Source organism: Prionailurus viverrinus, chromosome A2 (genome assembly GCF_022837055.1).
Source record: "Prionailurus viverrinus isolate Anna chromosome A2, UM_Priviv_1.0, whole genome shotgun sequence".
Taxonomy (NCBI): Eukaryota; Metazoa; Chordata; class Mammalia; order Carnivora; family Felidae; genus Prionailurus; species Prionailurus viverrinus.
In genome coordinates this window covers 55,604,279-55,621,712 of record NC_062562.1, presented here as the reverse complement: position 1 = coordinate 55,621,712, position 17,434 = coordinate 55,604,279, and the positions used below count along the sequence as shown (strand labels likewise).

General features: G+C 54.6%; 1 protein-coding gene across 4 annotated transcripts in view; it reads right to left on the bottom strand.

Annotated features, from left to right (window-relative positions):
- The window catches only part of NUP210 (nucleoporin 210), a 112,637-nt gene that overhangs the window by 36,733 nt on the left and 58,470 nt on the right, over positions 1-17,434 (bottom strand). For 3 of the 4 annotated variants that reach the window (XR_007146632.1, XM_047831570.1, XM_047831572.1), the window contains exons 15-20: positions 16,721-16,942; positions 14,419-14,592; positions 8,681-8,873; positions 8,047-8,153; positions 6,188-6,292; positions 6,004-6,105 (exon numbers count right to left, since the gene is read on the bottom strand). Coding sequence is in view for 3 of the 4 variants with exons in the window: in XM_047831570.1 (XP_047687526.1) it covers positions 6,004-6,105; positions 6,188-6,292; positions 8,047-8,153; positions 8,681-8,873; positions 14,419-14,592; positions 16,721-16,942 (903 nt within the window). In the remaining variant the exon portion in view is untranslated. The remainder of the gene's footprint in view (positions 1-6,003; positions 6,106-6,187; positions 6,293-8,046; positions 8,154-8,680; positions 8,874-14,418; positions 14,593-16,720; positions 16,943-17,434) is intronic. The other variant, XM_047831571.1, reaches the window with a different exon arrangement.

The window sequence follows — 17,434 nt, the reverse complement described above, 5'->3', positions numbered from 1 at the left end:
GCCAAGGAGTGGGGTCTGGAAACCAGGGGCCTCCAGTTTTGCCGAGGACGATTCATCCTGGCTTATTCTCTTTCACTCAACGGAAACTCATTTAAAAACTTGAGAGAGAAATGAGAGCTTTCTTTGAAAGCCTAACACGAGGCTCCGATCTAATCCTCCTGCAGAAGTTATTGCTGTCAGGACCTGGCGTGTCCTTCACAGCGCGAAGAAATTACACGTTGCACTGGCTGCTGAAAGACCCGCACAGGGGAATGCACGGAAAGCTTTCTCGTTTTCTTTTTTTCTCTCCTTCAAAAGGACCATTTTGCACATTTTAAACAAAGACGTAAAGTGGCGAGGGGAAATCAATTCGTCTTCCGCTTGATTTCCCAGAGGCTGGAGGTCCGGCCACCTTCCGGGTGACAGACGCAGAGATGCTGTGTGGCCCGGCCGGCCTGCCTGCTGGCACCCATCAGCTCGCCTCGCCCCCCCTGAACAAAGCTTTAAGGGAGAGAGTTCACCAGGCCCCTTGGGAGACGAAGAAGCTGCTCTGGGGGAAGCAGGGGGACCTGCCAGGCAGCTGGAGGCAGAGTGGGGGCCTGCCTCACTGCAAACTCTAGACTGTGCACGTCTGTTTCTGCAGGCATTCTGGGTCCACTCGCTTCTTGACCGACATTGAGGCACGAGTATGAAGGAGAGGAGGAGGAGAAAAATCCAAGCCCAGAGTGAATTCTAATTTCCAAGTGTTGAAGGTGCCACCTGAGAACTTCAGCGAACACTGAGCCCAGAGGAAAGTCCTGTCATCTTTTCAGAGGCGATGAATGCATTACTGCTCATTAAGACACTGTCAGTGGCACCGGAGGCAGCTCGTGAGTGGGCTGGAGCCGTGACGTCTACTTGCGCCCGTCAGGCCCTGAGGGTCTGCCCGCATCATCCCGGTTCCTCGTTTCCCTGGGCCCCCACACACTTCAGACTTGTCCCTTGATGGGTAGCATTCATAGAAGAATAAGGACCCTATAAATATTTCCACACGTCACAGGAGCCATCAGCTCCCGCTTCCTATTATATAGCGTGCTTGTCAATGTTGTGTGGTGGGTCAGGCCGTGCCACGCAAGCACTGGGGTCTGTGCCCCTGACTGGATGCCATCGAGACCCCGAGGGGGTGACCACGAGCCCATGAAGATCACAGACACCGAGAAGAACCCTGGCTTGGAGGCTGGGTGGAAATCCAGCCAGGGACCCCAGCCAGCCCTATGCCTTCCTGCAGGGCCAGGACTGGGACGGGTACCTGTGTCCACGGGTCACACTCAGGGGGAAAGCAGGACACACCCAAGTTCAAACCCTGAGGCTCGCACCTGCTACCCGCCTCATCTTCCTTCCTGACGCGCTTCCACAGACGTACAATGTCACCATGATCGGCTATGCATCACGGGACCAAGGAAATGGGCAGAAACACTGTGGCTCATGAGGTGTTCCCCACGGACTCCCAGTGCCTAGACCGGGACCAGGCCCACGACAGGCACCGATCTTTGCGAGATGAATGCGTTAGTTAAAGGTACAAAGTGCTTGGCGCACAGTAGGGCCTTCCCCGCTGCTCTTATAATCGCATGATTATAAGATCCTTCTGTTGGAACGACTTGGTTTGAAATATAAAGAATCGGTGAGAAGAAAGAAACCCTAAGTTTAACTCGGGTAAACACTCCTAGGGGCAACCCAGCTAAAACTGAAACGAAGGCCCCTTGCAGAGTTTTAGGGGGTGTGGGCAGAATTCCGCACAGCCCTCTATGCATTGTGTGGACATAATAGCCTCCACAATGGGCCCGGTGCGTGAGCTCCGCGGCTGCCTTCCAGAGACAGACGCTCAGAAGCCGAAACACACCCAGAAGCCATTCTTGCATCCCGAATGTGTATCAATAGGAAAGAAAGAAACATTTTCTATGAGCTAATTGAAAAACTCCTGTGGGCTTTCTTGTCTCTGTGATTAAGGGAAATGAGAATGTTGCTAATTAGCAGCTGGAAAATGCCAAAGAAATGTGTAAACGTCCTTCAGAAACAACCGTCTGAGAGAAGCTGCTAGGATTTGTCACAGATTGTCAACGCTCCGTGAAAAACTTCCCCGGCAGGTTGCAGAAGACGCAAGGGGAACCGGATCCCAATCTCCACCTCGAGGTGCAGAGGTCTCTGCACAGGTGATGGGAAGCAGAGACACCAGGGCTCAAGGTGCCTTCAGGACACCTTCTGGGGCAAAAGCGACTCTCGTAGGGCCTGTCACACGGGCTGCTGCTGGTACGTCCCATAGTGTGCTAGGCTTGTCCTGTGGGACGTCTGCACTGGGCACCGCGTCCCATTCCATAAGGGCCACGAAGCAATGAGACATGCGAGCAAAGGGCCAGTCCCCAGGCAAGAGAGAAGGGCTATAGCTCTACTAGAACCATCTATAAAATGGGGACATCAATATTTGTCTTGATTGGAGAATCCTAGCATCTGTTGCTGAGGGGGATTGCACAGGGAACTGCAGGATTGTAGGACTGAACAGGGGCTCACAGGTCGCCTGGGGAAACTTGCCTCTGATGCTGAAATCCCATCTCTAGTCTTCCAGACAAGGGTCCCAGCTCCCATTTGGTTGCCTCCAGAGACGGGGCACTCACTACCTACAGAGGCAGCCCAGTCCAACACGGGCTCTTCAAAGCATTTGTTCTTGGAGGAAAGTTCTCTCTCTGGCTGCAGGATTATCCTCAGGGCTTACTCAAAACGTATGGTGCGAGGTAAATATGAGTAAAGGGGTCCCCAAGCATTGTTGGCACTGTGCACATTTTTCTGAACTGCAACTTCCCTCTTTATTTTTTTTAATGTTTATTTTTGAGAGTGAGAGAGAGCAAGCATGAGTGGGGGAGGGGCAGAGATAGAGAGGGAGACACAGAATCTGAAGCAGGCTCCAGGCTCTGAACTGCCAGCACAGAGCCCGACGTGGGGCTCGAACTAGTGCACTACGAGACTTGAGGCAAAGTTGGACACTCAACTGACTGAGCCACCCAGGGGCCCCGAAACTTCCCTCTTCCTGATAACAGGGGAGTTGTTTTTAGTTTCCAGAAGTAAAGCAAAGCAAGGCAAATCTCAAGCAGTCAGAATTATTTACGATTTGAGCTTTTCCTTTTAATATGAAGGATGTGACAGCAAACACTCATTTACATGGCAGGAGGGATGGCCAGGGAATTATTCTTTCTTTTATAAAGGGAACAAAAATGCTCAGGGGACAGCTTCCTATGATCTAGGGCTTCTAGCAGCACACATTTATTCCCAGGTGCTGAGAGATCGTGTTTTCTTGCTCTGATTTACGGCCACACACCTCAGAGGTCCTGCCATGTGAGACTGTGCCTCTGAGAGGAACAAGAACATTATGACGTGGTTCCTCACCCTTCACTGAAGGGCCATACCAGGGAAAAGCGTCCTCTCCACAGACAGGTAAAGACCAAGGCCGACCACTGGAAGAATGTAAAAAAATGTAAAAACAAATAACAAAAACAAAAAAAAAAAAACCTCAACTGTCCTCAAAAGACCCAAGTCACCAAAACTGACTCAGAAAGAAACCATGTGAATAGGCCGATAACAAACAAAGAGACTGAATTTATAATCAAAAAACTACCCACGAAGGAAAGATGATGGCCTAGTGGCTTCACCGGTTAATCCTACCAGACATTTAAGAGTAATTATTAGCAGGGTGCCTGGGTGGTTCAGTCAGCTGAGCGTCCGACTTTGGCTCAGGTCATGACTTCACAGTTCATGAGTTTGAGTCCCACATCGGGCTCACTTGCTGTCAGCTCAGAGCCCGCTTCAGATCCCCTGTCCCTCTCTTGCTGTGAGCCTCCCCTGCTCTCTCTTTCTAAAATGAATAAATATTTATTTTTTTTTAAAAAGAGTAATTACTACCAAGTCTACAAAACTGTTCCAAAAATAAGAAGAAACACTTCTAAGCCATTCTGTGAGGCCAGTGTTACCCTGATACCCAAACCGGACAAAGAAATCACAGAAGAGAAAAGCACGGACCAGCATCTCTTCCGACTCTTAATGACACAAACCCGCCAAAATATTGGCACACGGAACCCAGTTCCATATAAAAAGAACTATATGTCACGACAAGTAGCGCTTGTCCCAAGAATGCAAGGTTAGTTTAACATCTGAAAGGCAACTAACGCCATTCATCATATCAACAGAATACAAAACAAAAAACCACATCAATATTTCAAGAGACACAGAGCATTTGCCAAAGTCCAACACTCGTGTGTGTGTGTGTGTGTGTGTGTGTGTGTGTGTGTGTGTGTGTGTAAAAGCAGGGAGGAGATGGCTCAACCGTCCGGGGTTTCTGTTTGAGGTGATGAAAACGCCCCAGAACTGACTGTGGTCATGGCTGCACCTGCCTAGGAATGTATTAGACACCACTGAATCGCAAACTTTAAATAGGTGGGTGGTATGGCATAGGAATTATACCACAATATTAAGCTGCTGTTAAGAAACAACAGAAAGGGGTGCCTGGGTGGCTCAGGCGGTTGAGCGTTGGACTCTTGATTTCAGCTCAGCTCATAATCCCGGGGTTGTGGGATGGAGCCCTGCCCTGGGCTCTGCACTGATCATGGAGCCTGCTTGGGATTCATTCATTCATTCATTCATTCATTCATTCATTCTCTCTCTCTCTCTCCTCCTCTGTCCCTCACCCCCCCTTGTGTGCTTTCTCTCTCTCAAAAACAAAAATAAAAATCTTTTTAAAAATAACAAAAGGCCACTAGAGGCACACCGCAGCTGTCCCTTAGAACACAGTCTCTGCTTTCCACTCTGCCACAGTCCCCACCACCCCCTACTACTCCCTGACATTGAAACTAAGCCTCTCCCACACTTCCAGGTACGTTCCTCATGGGAAACCCTGCTCATGTCCCTCATTTACTTTCCACCTATCCCACTCCAGAGGCAAATAATTTTGTGACACCCGTGTCAAGATGGTCAGTGAATGCAAACCGAGAAAAGGACCTCTGGAGCCACCCAAAGGCAACATCACAGTGGCAATTTAATGACACGACTTAGGTGTCAGGTCTTTGTTCTTGGCCGCCTACATTTATGACTTCTGGTAGTGGTATGATACGTTCTCTGACACATTCCGTAGTGAGTTTATTTTAAAGGAAGTTCGGTTTTCACAACTGCAAAGATAACTCATTGTGCAGATATGCAGACATTTAGGATACTGGTGTTTGTTTTTACCCTTTGCTACAACTATAGGGCTATTTAAAAAAAGAGAGAGAGAGAGAGATTTAAACAACCGAAATGCTCTACAAAGAGAGAATGGCTAAGTACAAATGACAGCATAGAAATAATCAGCCAGCCTACAGAGCAACACGGGGGGGGGGGGGGGGGGAATACTAAGGGTGTAACCAGTGACCAAAGCAGAATACTAAATTCTTCCATATCACAGGCAGAGCTAAGTCAATATTTGCAAGAATAGGAAGAAGGTCAAGAAAGGAATATGGAAAAACACAAAAAGCAGATACATCTTTCAAAAGCAATCTTCCTGGGGCGCCTGGGGCGGCTCAGTCGGTTCAGCGTCCAACTCTTTATTTCGGCTCAGGTCACGATCTCACAGTTCGTGGGACTGAGCCCCGTGTTGGCCTCTGTGCTAACAGTACAGAGCCTGTTTCCCACTCTCTCTTCTCTCTCCCTCTCTCAAAGTAAATCAGTAAACTTTGTTTTAAAAAAAGCAATCTTCCTTACGGTTGTCAGACTTGTGTTTATATGATAATGTTTTAATTCAAAGACTGATTGACAGGAAACCATTAGCTAACTAAGAGTGTGGGTAGTTTGCAGAGAAGGAACAAAAGTCACAAATGATGGAAGTTTCGCGAACAATGAATCAGAGACTCTGAAGACGTTACAAGTCGCATCTGCTGCGATTGAGAGTCTGCTTCTGACACAACCAGTCTGATAACCACAAGGCCACCGGACAAGGGATGACAAGGACGGTGGGGATGGGCCCGTACTCACCGTGGCCACGCCCCTGGTCTCCTGGTAGGTCACCTTGATGATGTCTGTGGTGCTGGTGTTGAGGAAGAAGTAGCCAGAGCCTTCTCTGATGTGCAGCTCAGCCTGCAAGGAAGGGTGGGCCTGGGTGTCGAAGGCGAGGCTCCCCCGTGGGTCACGCCCAGGTGGCAGGTAGAAGGGACCGTACCTGCACATCGGGGTGGTTGTAGATGGTCACCTCTTCCGGGCTCACCCTCACGTCCTCCACCAGGATGAGTTCTATGGAGGCCGACACAGGCGTGAGAGGGTCGTGCTGAAGGGGTGAGGCAGTGCTATTAGATCCAAAGGCAACGGCCCAACCCTGGCCAGTCTGCGGGTCGCCCCCCCCACCAACCCCTGCCCTGAAGGAACATAGAAACCCCAGGTCCTGGCGTCACCCCCAGGGCACTCATTATGTTGGGGACATAAGCCCCAGTAAAACCATCATGTTTCAAGCCCAGCTTAGAGGACACATTCCTTTGAGGCAACCAGAATTCTGCCAAGGCCGGTGCCCCACCCCAGGTGGCTTGGCCCCATGAGAGTGGTGATTCCCACGCACTCCAGGAAAGTGGGGGTGCACAGCAGATGACCTGCTGCAGTGCCCTGTGTGAGGGACAGGGACATGGGCAAACAGCATATAGGTGCTGAGAGGAGGAGGCGTGGAGGTGTCCTCACGGGGGGCTCATGGGGGATGCAGCACAGCCCTCACTCCCCTGGGTGCTGCCCGTATCCGTATGCGAAGCTGCTGCCTGTGCTTCCAGGGAGACTGCTGGACCCAACCCGGCCCTGTACTCACCTGCTTCAGCACCCGCCCCCGCCCAGCCCTGTGCTAGCCCTGGGGGTTCCACAGCGGTCCTCAGGCAATGATGCAAATTTAATCCAATGTCAGGATTACATTACAAGGGACAGTAAACGAATGGCCTGTGTCAGCGCGTAGGACAGGTTGTGAAGGCGGCGAAGGGCCAGGTAGGGGTGAGGGGTGGGGGGGGGGGGGACTCTCAAATGAGCAGACACCCAGAAGCGAAGGCGTGAGCAGTACTGCTAGAGAAAAGCCCACAGGCCAACAAGCCTAAGTGCAGATGCCCTGGAGGGGGAGGCCCGCGAGGCCACCCACAGCCAAAGGACTCCCTGTGCAGGTGGGGACAGACAACCCAGGGCTGAAGCCACCAGGGGCGTAGGTGTGCTCCTTCAGGGCCAGCCTCAGTGCCGCTCCCATTGGGGTCTCCACCCCCTTGCTCCCCATTTCAAGCCCTGTCTGCTGGAACTTAGGGTCCCTGGGAACCCCATCCCACCCTCTCCTTCCAGCCATTATCTGCTGCTTTCACCCTACTCAAAACCCACGTTGGTGTGGGTATCATTCGGCAGGACCGTTCTTGGGGAGCCCTTCCATGCACCCATTTGCCACCCAGGAGCAGTGCCTCTGCGGGGGGCCCATGAGATGCCGGGGTGGGGAGACTAGGGTCAGCGGGCCTTGACCCAAGCATACGCAGACGATGGCAACAGTCTGTATGTGCAGGGGTGTCTGTACCATACCAGGGGGCGCACAGGGGGATCTGAGGCCTTGGGCAGCTACTGTGTGCCCAGGGTTCAGGGACTGCTTCCCAGAGGCTGACACTGTGGCTGAGCCTAACAAACAGGAAGTAAGGGAGTGAGGGGACAGCATTCCAGGCAGCGGGGACTGGAGCTGCAAAGGCACAGAAGCCCGAGCCACCTGGGCACAACCTCGGGCGGGGTCTGAGGTCAGGGCCACGGGTCGGGGGCGGGGCAGGAAACAGGCTGGACAGATGAGGCTGAGGGCTCCCAAAGCTGTGCGCTGGGGCCTCGAGGTGACAGGGCCAGACTGCCTGAATGCCAGGCGTGTGGGGCAGGGGTACTGACGGCCAGAAGCCAGAGGGAAGGCGCTCGATTCAGGGATGAGTTAGTGAACAGAGGGCGTGACCCAGCAAAGGGACTCAGGACACTGGGAGGCCGGACAGGATGCGGGCAGACGCGGGGGCCTCCCCGCCACCGGCGGGCCTGGGGACGTACCGGCTGCACCACTCTGGCCGTGCTGAGATGGGACTGCTGGTAGCCAGTTGCGGTGGCAGAGATGGCTGTGGTTCCCGACGCCTCGTGCACCGAGATGGCCTGCAAACCTGAGTCCAGGGAGAGGAAAACGGGTGTCGGGTTTGCCCCCTGCCTCCCTGTGATTTGCAGTCTTAAATCTCCATAGTCCTAAACATACATCACTGAGTCTGTTTAAACTGCATGCACCATAAGAGTTAGCGGGCCCTGAGCAAAAGGCCCACGGTGCAGCTTCGGGGAGCTGCACGGGACTCCATGTGTGGCTGCCGAGGGGTCTGTGAAGGCAGCATGACTCAGAGCAGCACGGGTCCCAGAGGCTGGCTGATCCGTACAACCGGGGATGGGAGACTCACCTGCGTGCACCCTGAGCCCGTGTCCCCATCCCTGAAATAGAGATTCCAGTTCCTGCCTCACAGAACGTCTGTGCAGGATCAAAGCAGAGGAGTGAACTTGCTTCCTTTCCGTTCTGGATAAAGGGGAGTCCTCGACGAAAGCTCCCAGCAGCCACCAACCCTCCTCAGCACCCCTCTCGTCTGTCTGGGGTTTCACAACACCCTGTCCTCCTGACCTGGGTCGTCGGGCTCACCACCCAGCTCACCGTGCAACTTCTTCTGGCCGCTCCCATCGTCCCGGGCCACCAGCTGCATGGGCAGGTCAAGGTTGATGCTGGCCAGCGACGGCCTGGTCGACTCCCATTGGATGTTCAGAGAGCTGAAGTTGTCGAATCTGCGGCCCTGCTGGTCGTAGGCGGCCAGGTCCAGCAGGGGGTTGCGGTGGCTGGAGACTGGAACCTGCGAGAAGCAAAAGTCAGACGTCGTGGCCAAGCCCAGGCCTGGGCACAGCCACTCTCGACCATGCGGTGCACCCTGAACCTGGCTGACTGCCTTCGGAAGGGCTCCCAGCATCCTGGCGATGGAGGGGGGCAAGTCACTAACTACTGCTGTGCAGCAGTCCAGATGCTTTATAGGCTGGTCCAACCTGGTGTCTTAGTCCACCCCGCGGTCCTCTAGGGGGGACCGGTTTGTCCTTTCAAGGAGGGCTTGGCGATATCTGAAAGCATTTTTGATTTTTATAGCTGGGTGGGGGTGCAACAGGCATCTAGTGGGTAGAGGTCAGGGATGCTGCCTAACACCCTCTAATGCACAGGACAGCCCTCAAGAAGTAAGGATCTGGCCCTCAAGGTCAGGAGTGCCAAGGTCAAGACACCCCGCCCTAGAGCCCTCCCCCAGCCAGGCTGCTCTCTCCTTCCTCTCTTGGCCTCACCTTTCCAAATCCTTGCTACCTCCTCCCTGCCCCACTGAGCCCCTCCAAGAGGAAGGCTGCCCCCACCTGGGTTTCATAGGAACGCCAGTTACAACCTCCAAAATGTTCCAGAGCCATTCGGCTTACAAGGCTCCTTGCAGAGCCAAGTTCTCACCTGATCCTTAAATATCCCAATGAGATGGGAGCTGTCGTCCCTATATAAAGGGTGAGGAAGCAGAGTTCCAGGGAAGAAAAGGAACAAATAAAAGGCAACTCCGAGAATGAGTGGCACACCCTTCGGGGTTCAGCTCCAAACCCTGAATTACTAACCACTCTACCATTACCTCTTGCTCCCCAGGCAAACCCGCCCTGGGCAACCCAAGCCAAGTCGCCCTCCTTCCTCCCAGGATGCTGGTTTATCCCCCACCCTCCCCGCCTCCTGGCAAGGGGGCAGGTGGGGCAGGTAGTGAAGCAGGGACCCTAGGTACACAGGCATCCACGTCCCCCTGCCTGGCCTGGAAGCTCGGCCTGTCACCACCCCAGGCAAGCCAGTGGGAGTCACAACAGGACCCACCTCCCAGGACTCTGCTTTAACCAAGGGTCGTATGAGACCATTTGCAAGAGGTCGGCTCACTGTAACAAACGTGCAGGCAGGGACACGGGCAGTCATGCGCAGTGTCCCCCGGCGTACCCACTGATGCACGCACGGGGCCAGGAGCGAGGACAGCACTGTTTTGGCCTTTGCAAGTTAGGAGTGACCGTGTCACTTGCTTTGACCCGTGAAAGGTGAAACGGGACTTGACAGCAATTCCGGGGGGAAGCCTTAACGGCCAGAACACAACCCGCCAGGGAGTGCCGCCTCCTTCTCTCTGCAGTGGCACCCAACCACGTTCACCACGCCCTGGAAGGATGGGAACAGCGACATGAAGCAGGGTCCCCCCGCCACCACGGTGCACACGCAGGACGTGCAAGAAGTGAACCGTGCTGTGTGAATTACGCGATCTGTGCTTGTCTGTTCCCGCAGCCTCGCCTCGCCTGTCCAGACTGATGCTGTCACCGAACTACTGACCGGCACCGTGAGGGCTCGGCCACAAGTCCTTCTAGCTCTCTTGCCCCCAGAGAACACCGAGCCCAAGCACGCTGCAAATTTTCACTGCAGGTCACAGCCCAATCAACTGGGGATGCTGGCTTCGGTCAGGAGCTACAACCACGGGCAGGGACGGGAGTGGCCCCACTCTTTCCCCTAGATGCGTCCTGGGTGGGAAGCCGATGCCCTTCCCTCCCCCTGTGCTCCCAGGGAAGGATGTTAACAGTCTGCTCCAAGCATGCTTGGATCCTTCCAGTGGGCATCTGAGGGAACAGCATTATCCCCATTCTACAAATGGGAAGGCGGAGGCTCAGAGACATTAAGCAAGTTGCCCGAGGTCACACAGGTTTAGGGGTGGAACACTGTTGGTCTGGTTTTAAAGCGCACAGGCCTCCCCCGTGACTGTGCAACCTCCCCTGACCGTGAGGCCTCTCCCCGGTACACCAGTCAGGCTCCATCCGAGCCCCCACTAATCAGTCTCCTGGCACACGATGGGTGCTCAGCCATAGTGAGCTGAACACAGGACGACCCGTGCAGAGGGCTGGGGTCAGGCCGGAGTCTGGTTCCACTTTGTCACTCTGACTGGTCAGCTCCATTCTGGTGTGTGGCCTCGCCAGTAATTTACTCAGCAAACACGTCTCGGGTGGCCTCTGGCTTTGGAGAGGTATAAAATTAAATTGATACTGTACCCAGGATGCATGGCAGGGATACAGCTTTCTCAAGGTCCCCTAGTGAGATCATAAATCGCAGGGGCCGTGCCCGATTGGCTCACAGCTCTGGAACTCCAGGGCTGATGGATCACACAGCAATTCTGTATTTGAAGTCCATTATTTCCTGGCAAGCGGGATCTACGACACACGCAAGCCAATTCAGATCCGTGCTCTGCTGCCTTGACTGTCGTCTTTCCGTCAAGAGAGACAACCCCGCGCTGACCCAGAGGTCACAGCCAACAGACGGCCAGACACGGCTCACTTGGCAAATGCCCGGCGTGCAAAGACAGGGAAGATACATATAGATCTGCCTGGTTTTTTCTTTGAAAATAAGAACGTTTGACCAGCCTGGGGTTCAATGGGCTAGAGTCGAGCTGGGCAGACCGTCACTATGGAGGGGCACCTGCTCTCCAGGCCTGCACCACCCACCCCCCTACCCCCAGCCCCCTTTCTTCAGCAGTGCCCCGCTTGGCTTCTCCAGACATTTGAGCCTGCAAGAGTCAGGGCCAGAAGGCACAGGGACACTGGCATGGTGTGCATGTTTCTGTGTTCATTCATCCATCACATTTACTGAGCTCCTAGCATGAGCTGAGGTCTTTTCTAGAGACTCGCAGAGAATAAGATAAATATGTAAATTCGACAGCATTAGATGATGTGCAGAGCTTGGGGGCAGGGGAACAGGGAACTGGAATATGAAATGTTGAGGGAAGGGAGAAACTTTAGGTAAGGTCTAAAGGCTGAGTACTCCCTAACTGCAAGGGGTAACATTTGAATAAAAAACTGAGGGAGGCAGGGAGGGAGGCTTGGGGACACAGGAGTAGAGAGAAGCCAGAGGGACAGTAAGTTCGGGATGCATGCAGGGCACGTTCTGGTATGCTCAGGGTATGACAGGGTGTCCAAGGACAGGAAGAGCAGGGTGGTGGATTAATGGGGACCGGAGCTCAGAGACTACGGGTTATAAAAGGGGCTTGGCTTTTGCTCTGGGGGAGCGGAAAGCTGTTGGCTGGGTCTAAGCAGAGGAGAAGGTTAAAGTGTAACATTTACCACTCACGCTTCTCCCCTACAACCCTAGGGGACCGCTGTCACCCATTGTCATTCAAGGAGGAATTCAGGCCCAGCTGTCAGTTCCTACTGATGTCAGCTGCTGTCTGGCTTGTGACCTCACACTCGGTGGACCAGCAGAGCGGCTTTTCCAGAAGAGTCCAGACTTAGCAGGACTATACTCTTTATAAAGAGGTAATTTGTTAATACATAAAAGTGTTGGGGTGCCTGGGTGGCTCAGTCGGTTAAGTGTCCGACTTCAGCTCAGGTCATGATCTCACAGCTTGTGGGTTCAAGCCCGGCATACGGCTCTGTGCTGATGGCTCAGAACCTGGAGCCTGCTTTAGATTCTGTGTCTCCCTCTCTCTCTGCCCCTCCCCTGCTCATGCTCTGTCTCTCTCTCTCTCTCTCTCAAAAATAAATAAACATTAAAAAAAAATTTTTTTTAAATACATAAAAGTGTTTTAAAATGTGACCCTTTCAGGACATTCGCCTCGACAGCCCCCAAAGTCAGGAGGCAGAAAAGTCCTGAACACACAGATTTTCAGCTTGGGAATGACAGCCACCTGCTCCCTTCCAGTAACACCCAGGCCTGAGCTAGGGCTAAATGAGGTGTCATGGTGACAAGACTCCAGAGGGGCTCTAGGCTCGGGGCCAGTTCTTCTCACCTGTCAAGAGGGAACATGGGTGCCCGGCCCCCACGGGGTAGGTGGGAGAATGCCCCGACGCTGGGCGCAAAGCGTCCTCATTTGTAACTGATGCTGTTGAGGTACTGACCCGTAAGGGACCGGCACTGGGGGCAGCAGAGGGGCTCACACGCCCATGTGTCTCCGAGCTGAGCAATCAGGAAAGCCTGAGAGAAGACAGAAGCCCACCAGAACAGCAGGAAGAAAAGCCAACTAAACTCGCAGGGGACATGGAGGCCAAGAGTCACATGCCAGACAGGCAGGAGTGGTCCCAAGTCTTAGACACTGGAGTCTGGGACCTCCCGCAGAGCGTCAAAGAAATGCACTTCAACAAAACACAAAGCCATCCTCCTGCTTCACCCACGGGGAGCCAAATCCCAAATCTCTCTGCGGGTGGTGGGAGAGGCTGCCCACAGAAACAGCCTCAGAAAGCTTCCGTCAGGTGCACAGAGGAGATGCGCTGAGCGCTCTCAGGGCAAGCAGCAAAGAGGTGAGGGGCTCCCATCCCCAGAACGGGGCCCTCAGGAGCCACCAAGGCAGGGGGCAGCTGGACATGCCTTGGAGCGGGGGGAGCTGATCACAGGGCTGGGGCCGGGAGAAGAGAAGCAGCTGCAAGGACCAAAGAGAGGGCACTAAACTTGGGAGCCGGGCGGATGTAGGGCCTCTGGGACCCTGCCCACCTCCGGGCCTTGTGGACAAACTCATGAAGGGGATGCAATGAGCCTGACCTCACAGATGGTCCGGCGATGGGGAATAAGGCACACAGGTGAGAGCTGTGTCAGAGAACACACGATGGTTCTGATTGCTGTGTGGGCAGCAGGGATGCAGAGACCCCAGGCTAACCTCAGGGCCTTTGCACTTGCTGTTCTACCTGCCCGGACCACCCTTCCTTCAGCTCTTCTCGGCTGGCATCTCCTGACACGGTATGTGCCCTCCTCACGGAGGCCTTTCCTGGCTCCATCTGAAGCGGCCTCCCGTGGCAGCCATCCCGCACCCTGCCTCACTTGCTCCACGGCACTTCCCACCTTCTGTCTGTCTTGCCTACTGTTTGCGGGTCTCCTGCTCTTGCTGTCACCTCCGTGGGGCAGGTGTCTCCCCAACCGGAGCACTCTTGTATTCTAGAACCCCGAGTTCCGTGCCTCACACTGAGAAGGTGCTCAACAAATACACGGTGAAGGAATGAAGGGAAAGAAACCTGCCTAGTCTCTGCCTCTGTGAAGGGGCTGGGAGCTGGGGCCCATATTATGATATGTCCATACCCCTGATCCTGAACAGCAGGGCTTCTAAGTCCTCCACATCTGTCGCCCGGTCTCTGGGTGTCCTGGCGTGGAGGGCTAGACTGGCCAGAAGCCCAGGTGCTCCAGGCCCGTGGGTTCACCTTCCAGCCCCGCTCGTCAGAAGAACCCCCGAGTGACTTTCTTCCCCCTCCCACATTTACGTTTGAAACACAGCCCCCCGATACGTAAAAGCCGGACAAAAGCAGGCCCCGTGCACGGAGGGGAGGTGGCACAGTGCTGACCCGTCCTTGTCACCACGCCCCCGCCGCCCCCCGCGAGAACTGCCCACTCACCACCTGCTTGTTCTGCTGCAGCAGCGGGCACGACAGGTCCAGCTGGGGGCTGGCGTAGACGGGCGTCAAGGTGAGCCTGGAGGGCGGGGCGCAGACGAACTTCACCACGGCGGGCTCCAGCGCGGGGAAGGGGTTGGTGACACTGGGCTTGTTCCCCACCGAGAGGGCAATGACCTGGCGGGGCACAGGAGCACTCAGGGTCCGAGTGCCTGCTCCACCGTGAGCCTGGCCTCCCCACCCAGCAACCTTGGACTCGGTTTGCTGCTCCGTAGAATGGGAAGGTGAGAGCTACCCCACCAGGGGGTTACAAAGGTCCAGTGACATTTGTGTGGCAGCGTGCTCTTTTAACATGCGAAAGGCCTTCCCGCAGGGGCTCTGATGCCCTCTACGAATGCCGGCCGAACGCCGCCTGCTCCGTGAGCCAGGGAGGAGGCAGATCGGTGACGCCTTGCAGCTGCGCAGGACCCTGCGAACACCTCATAGTTGACTGAGCGAATTCACAAGCCTGTAGGTTTTCTAAAGGAGGAGCCCACACTGACTTTGGAGGATTCATCACAGCAAGGCGCAGGTGTGGGAGGGCATGTGCCAATGGACAGAGGCCTGCATGGCAGCCGGACGGGAGAAGGGCTGTGGGGGGCCTCGGCCTGCACACTTCCTTCTTGAGAGAAGCTCGGCTGGCCACTGCAGAGGCCAAAATTAAAGGCGCCAGAAAAGAGGGAAGCTTGAGTCTGCTTTGAGAGCTGGGGCATCAGAAATCAAGCCCAGGCCCGGGTTTTATGACCGCAGCTAACGGTCCATCCCCAGAGAGTGCCCCAGGCCCCTGCAATGACACGCACTTTCTTTAGGACACGTGGTCCGCCCCAGAGCCCCTCAGCCTTCCTGATCCCAAGACAGGACGGAGGGCGGTTTCCATGCTGCCCTGCAGGCTCTCGGCCTCCACCCCGACGTCCCAAGGAACTGAGGCACATGGGAGTGGAAGGGTCCCGGAGGCGCCTCTGTTCAGAGGCCCAACCCCTATAGCCCAGGGGGGGACATGGATGAGCAAGCCGAGTCAGGGAGAAGAAAGCTCTCTAGCTTAGTTCTGGACTGGGTTTATCCTCATGGTATTATTTGCATTTCTTTTACCTATTAGTTAAAAAAGACAAAGCCAGCGGGAATCAGGGTCTTTCACTGTGCATCTTTTCTGCTCACACCAAGGGAGTCTCCGTGTGGCAAGTTTGGGGTACCCTTATGAAAGGGTACCTTGGGGGGGGAGGGTGCATGTGTGTTTTAACACCAGCTGACACTATTACACATGCAAGGGGATTCTCCACTTCCCTGAAGACATGTGTTCTCTTTCTTTTTTTTTTTTTTAATGTTTTTTAAATTTTATTTTAGAGAGAGAGGACACAAGAGTGGGGGGAGAGGGGCAGAGGGAGAAAGAGAATCTAAGCAGGCTCCATGATCCGTGCAGAGCCTGACATGGGGCTTGACCCACGAACCTGGGATCGTGACCTGAGCCAAAATCAAGAGTTGGATGCTCAACCGACTGAGCCACCCAGGCGCCCCTCTCCTTCTTTCTTGGGTCACGCTGGCCTCCCACCCTCTTTCTGTTTCCCGGCTCCGGGGCACCCTGTGAATGGAGGGCTACATCCCTGCTAGAAGCAAATTGGCGGGCAGCCCTGAGCCTCCGGAGGGCCAGGCACAGGGACTGGATGGGTAAGCTGCCACCCCGTCCAGCCCAGTCCTTCACACAGGGGCTCTGGTGTGGCTCTAGCCCCACGAGAGTTCGGCCACAGTTGTGTTGTGTTTGGTCCACCCAGTCTCCTAATTTTTTCGGTTTTCATTCAGCGTTGTGAAAAACAAAAATCAAGAGATTTCACAGAAAAAAAAAAAAGAAGAAAAGCTACTGGGATTCCTGGCTTATCCTGAAACACCAAAAACAATCTGCCAAATCTGGGCTGAGGCCTCACTCGTTTATATCCGCCTGAACCCCAGAGGCCTCTGACTGTGACCCCCGATCTCGTCCCATCCTCTGATATGGTGGCAGGAAACGATGCAGTCCAGAGAGACAAGAGGTCCCCCCACTAGTGGAGAGGGAGCTGAGACTGACTGGCTCTAGCAAAGCCGCCATGTGTCAGGAGGGTCCCAGCTGCTGCCCCCAGACCAACCTGCCTGTGTCTACTCAGTCATTCCACCTCACTGATCCTCAGTTTGCCTGTCTGTGAAATGGTGCTGTGAGCACAGCAGGGTACTCAGGCAACACGACTCTGCACCCCTCTCCCTCTGGGCAAGGTGGGTCTAGGGACAGCCATGTTCTTACCTGCTCGCCCAAGGCCTGGCAGGTCACGAGGATCCAGTGTTGCTGGTAATTCCGGGAGGTAGAGGGCCCAAAGAGAGCCAGACTGATGCTGTCTGTGTCCTCAGAGGTGATGTTCCGGAAGAATTTGGAAGGCTCGAGGACCCAGGGTCTGGGACCTCCTTCGAACAGCATCTCCTTTGAGGAGCCAAAGGTCACCAAGGCGACGGAGGAGGGGTCAACAGCCTGTGGGGGGCGGGGGGGTGAGGGGGAAAGGAGAGGCAGTATTCCTCTGGGAGGCCTGTGCAGGCGAGGCCTCGCCCTGCTGCTGACTCGCCCCTGCAGAGGTCAGGCAAGCCCCAAGTCCTCTCTGGAACTCAGTCTGCTCATCAGCAACACTACCAGGACTGTTGTCAAGATCCAAAGGCATAGGAAGGCTCTGGGAAGAACTGTTTCCTCATTCTCTGATATGCCGCTGAGGGGAGGGCTAAACAGACTTGCCTCTTCTGTAAAATAATCAGTAAAAGCCTTGAAAATACCCCCAGCACTTGCCCTGGAACCCAGGAACTCCTCACCTGGAATCTAACCTAAACAGAACAGGAAGGACAGAAACAGATTCACGCACAAAGAGACGTTCGTCACACTATTACCTACAATAGCAAATCATGGGCAACAATCTGAAATCCACAGTGCGGGGCCGGGTAAATAAACGTGGTACATCCACACAATGGGAGGTTC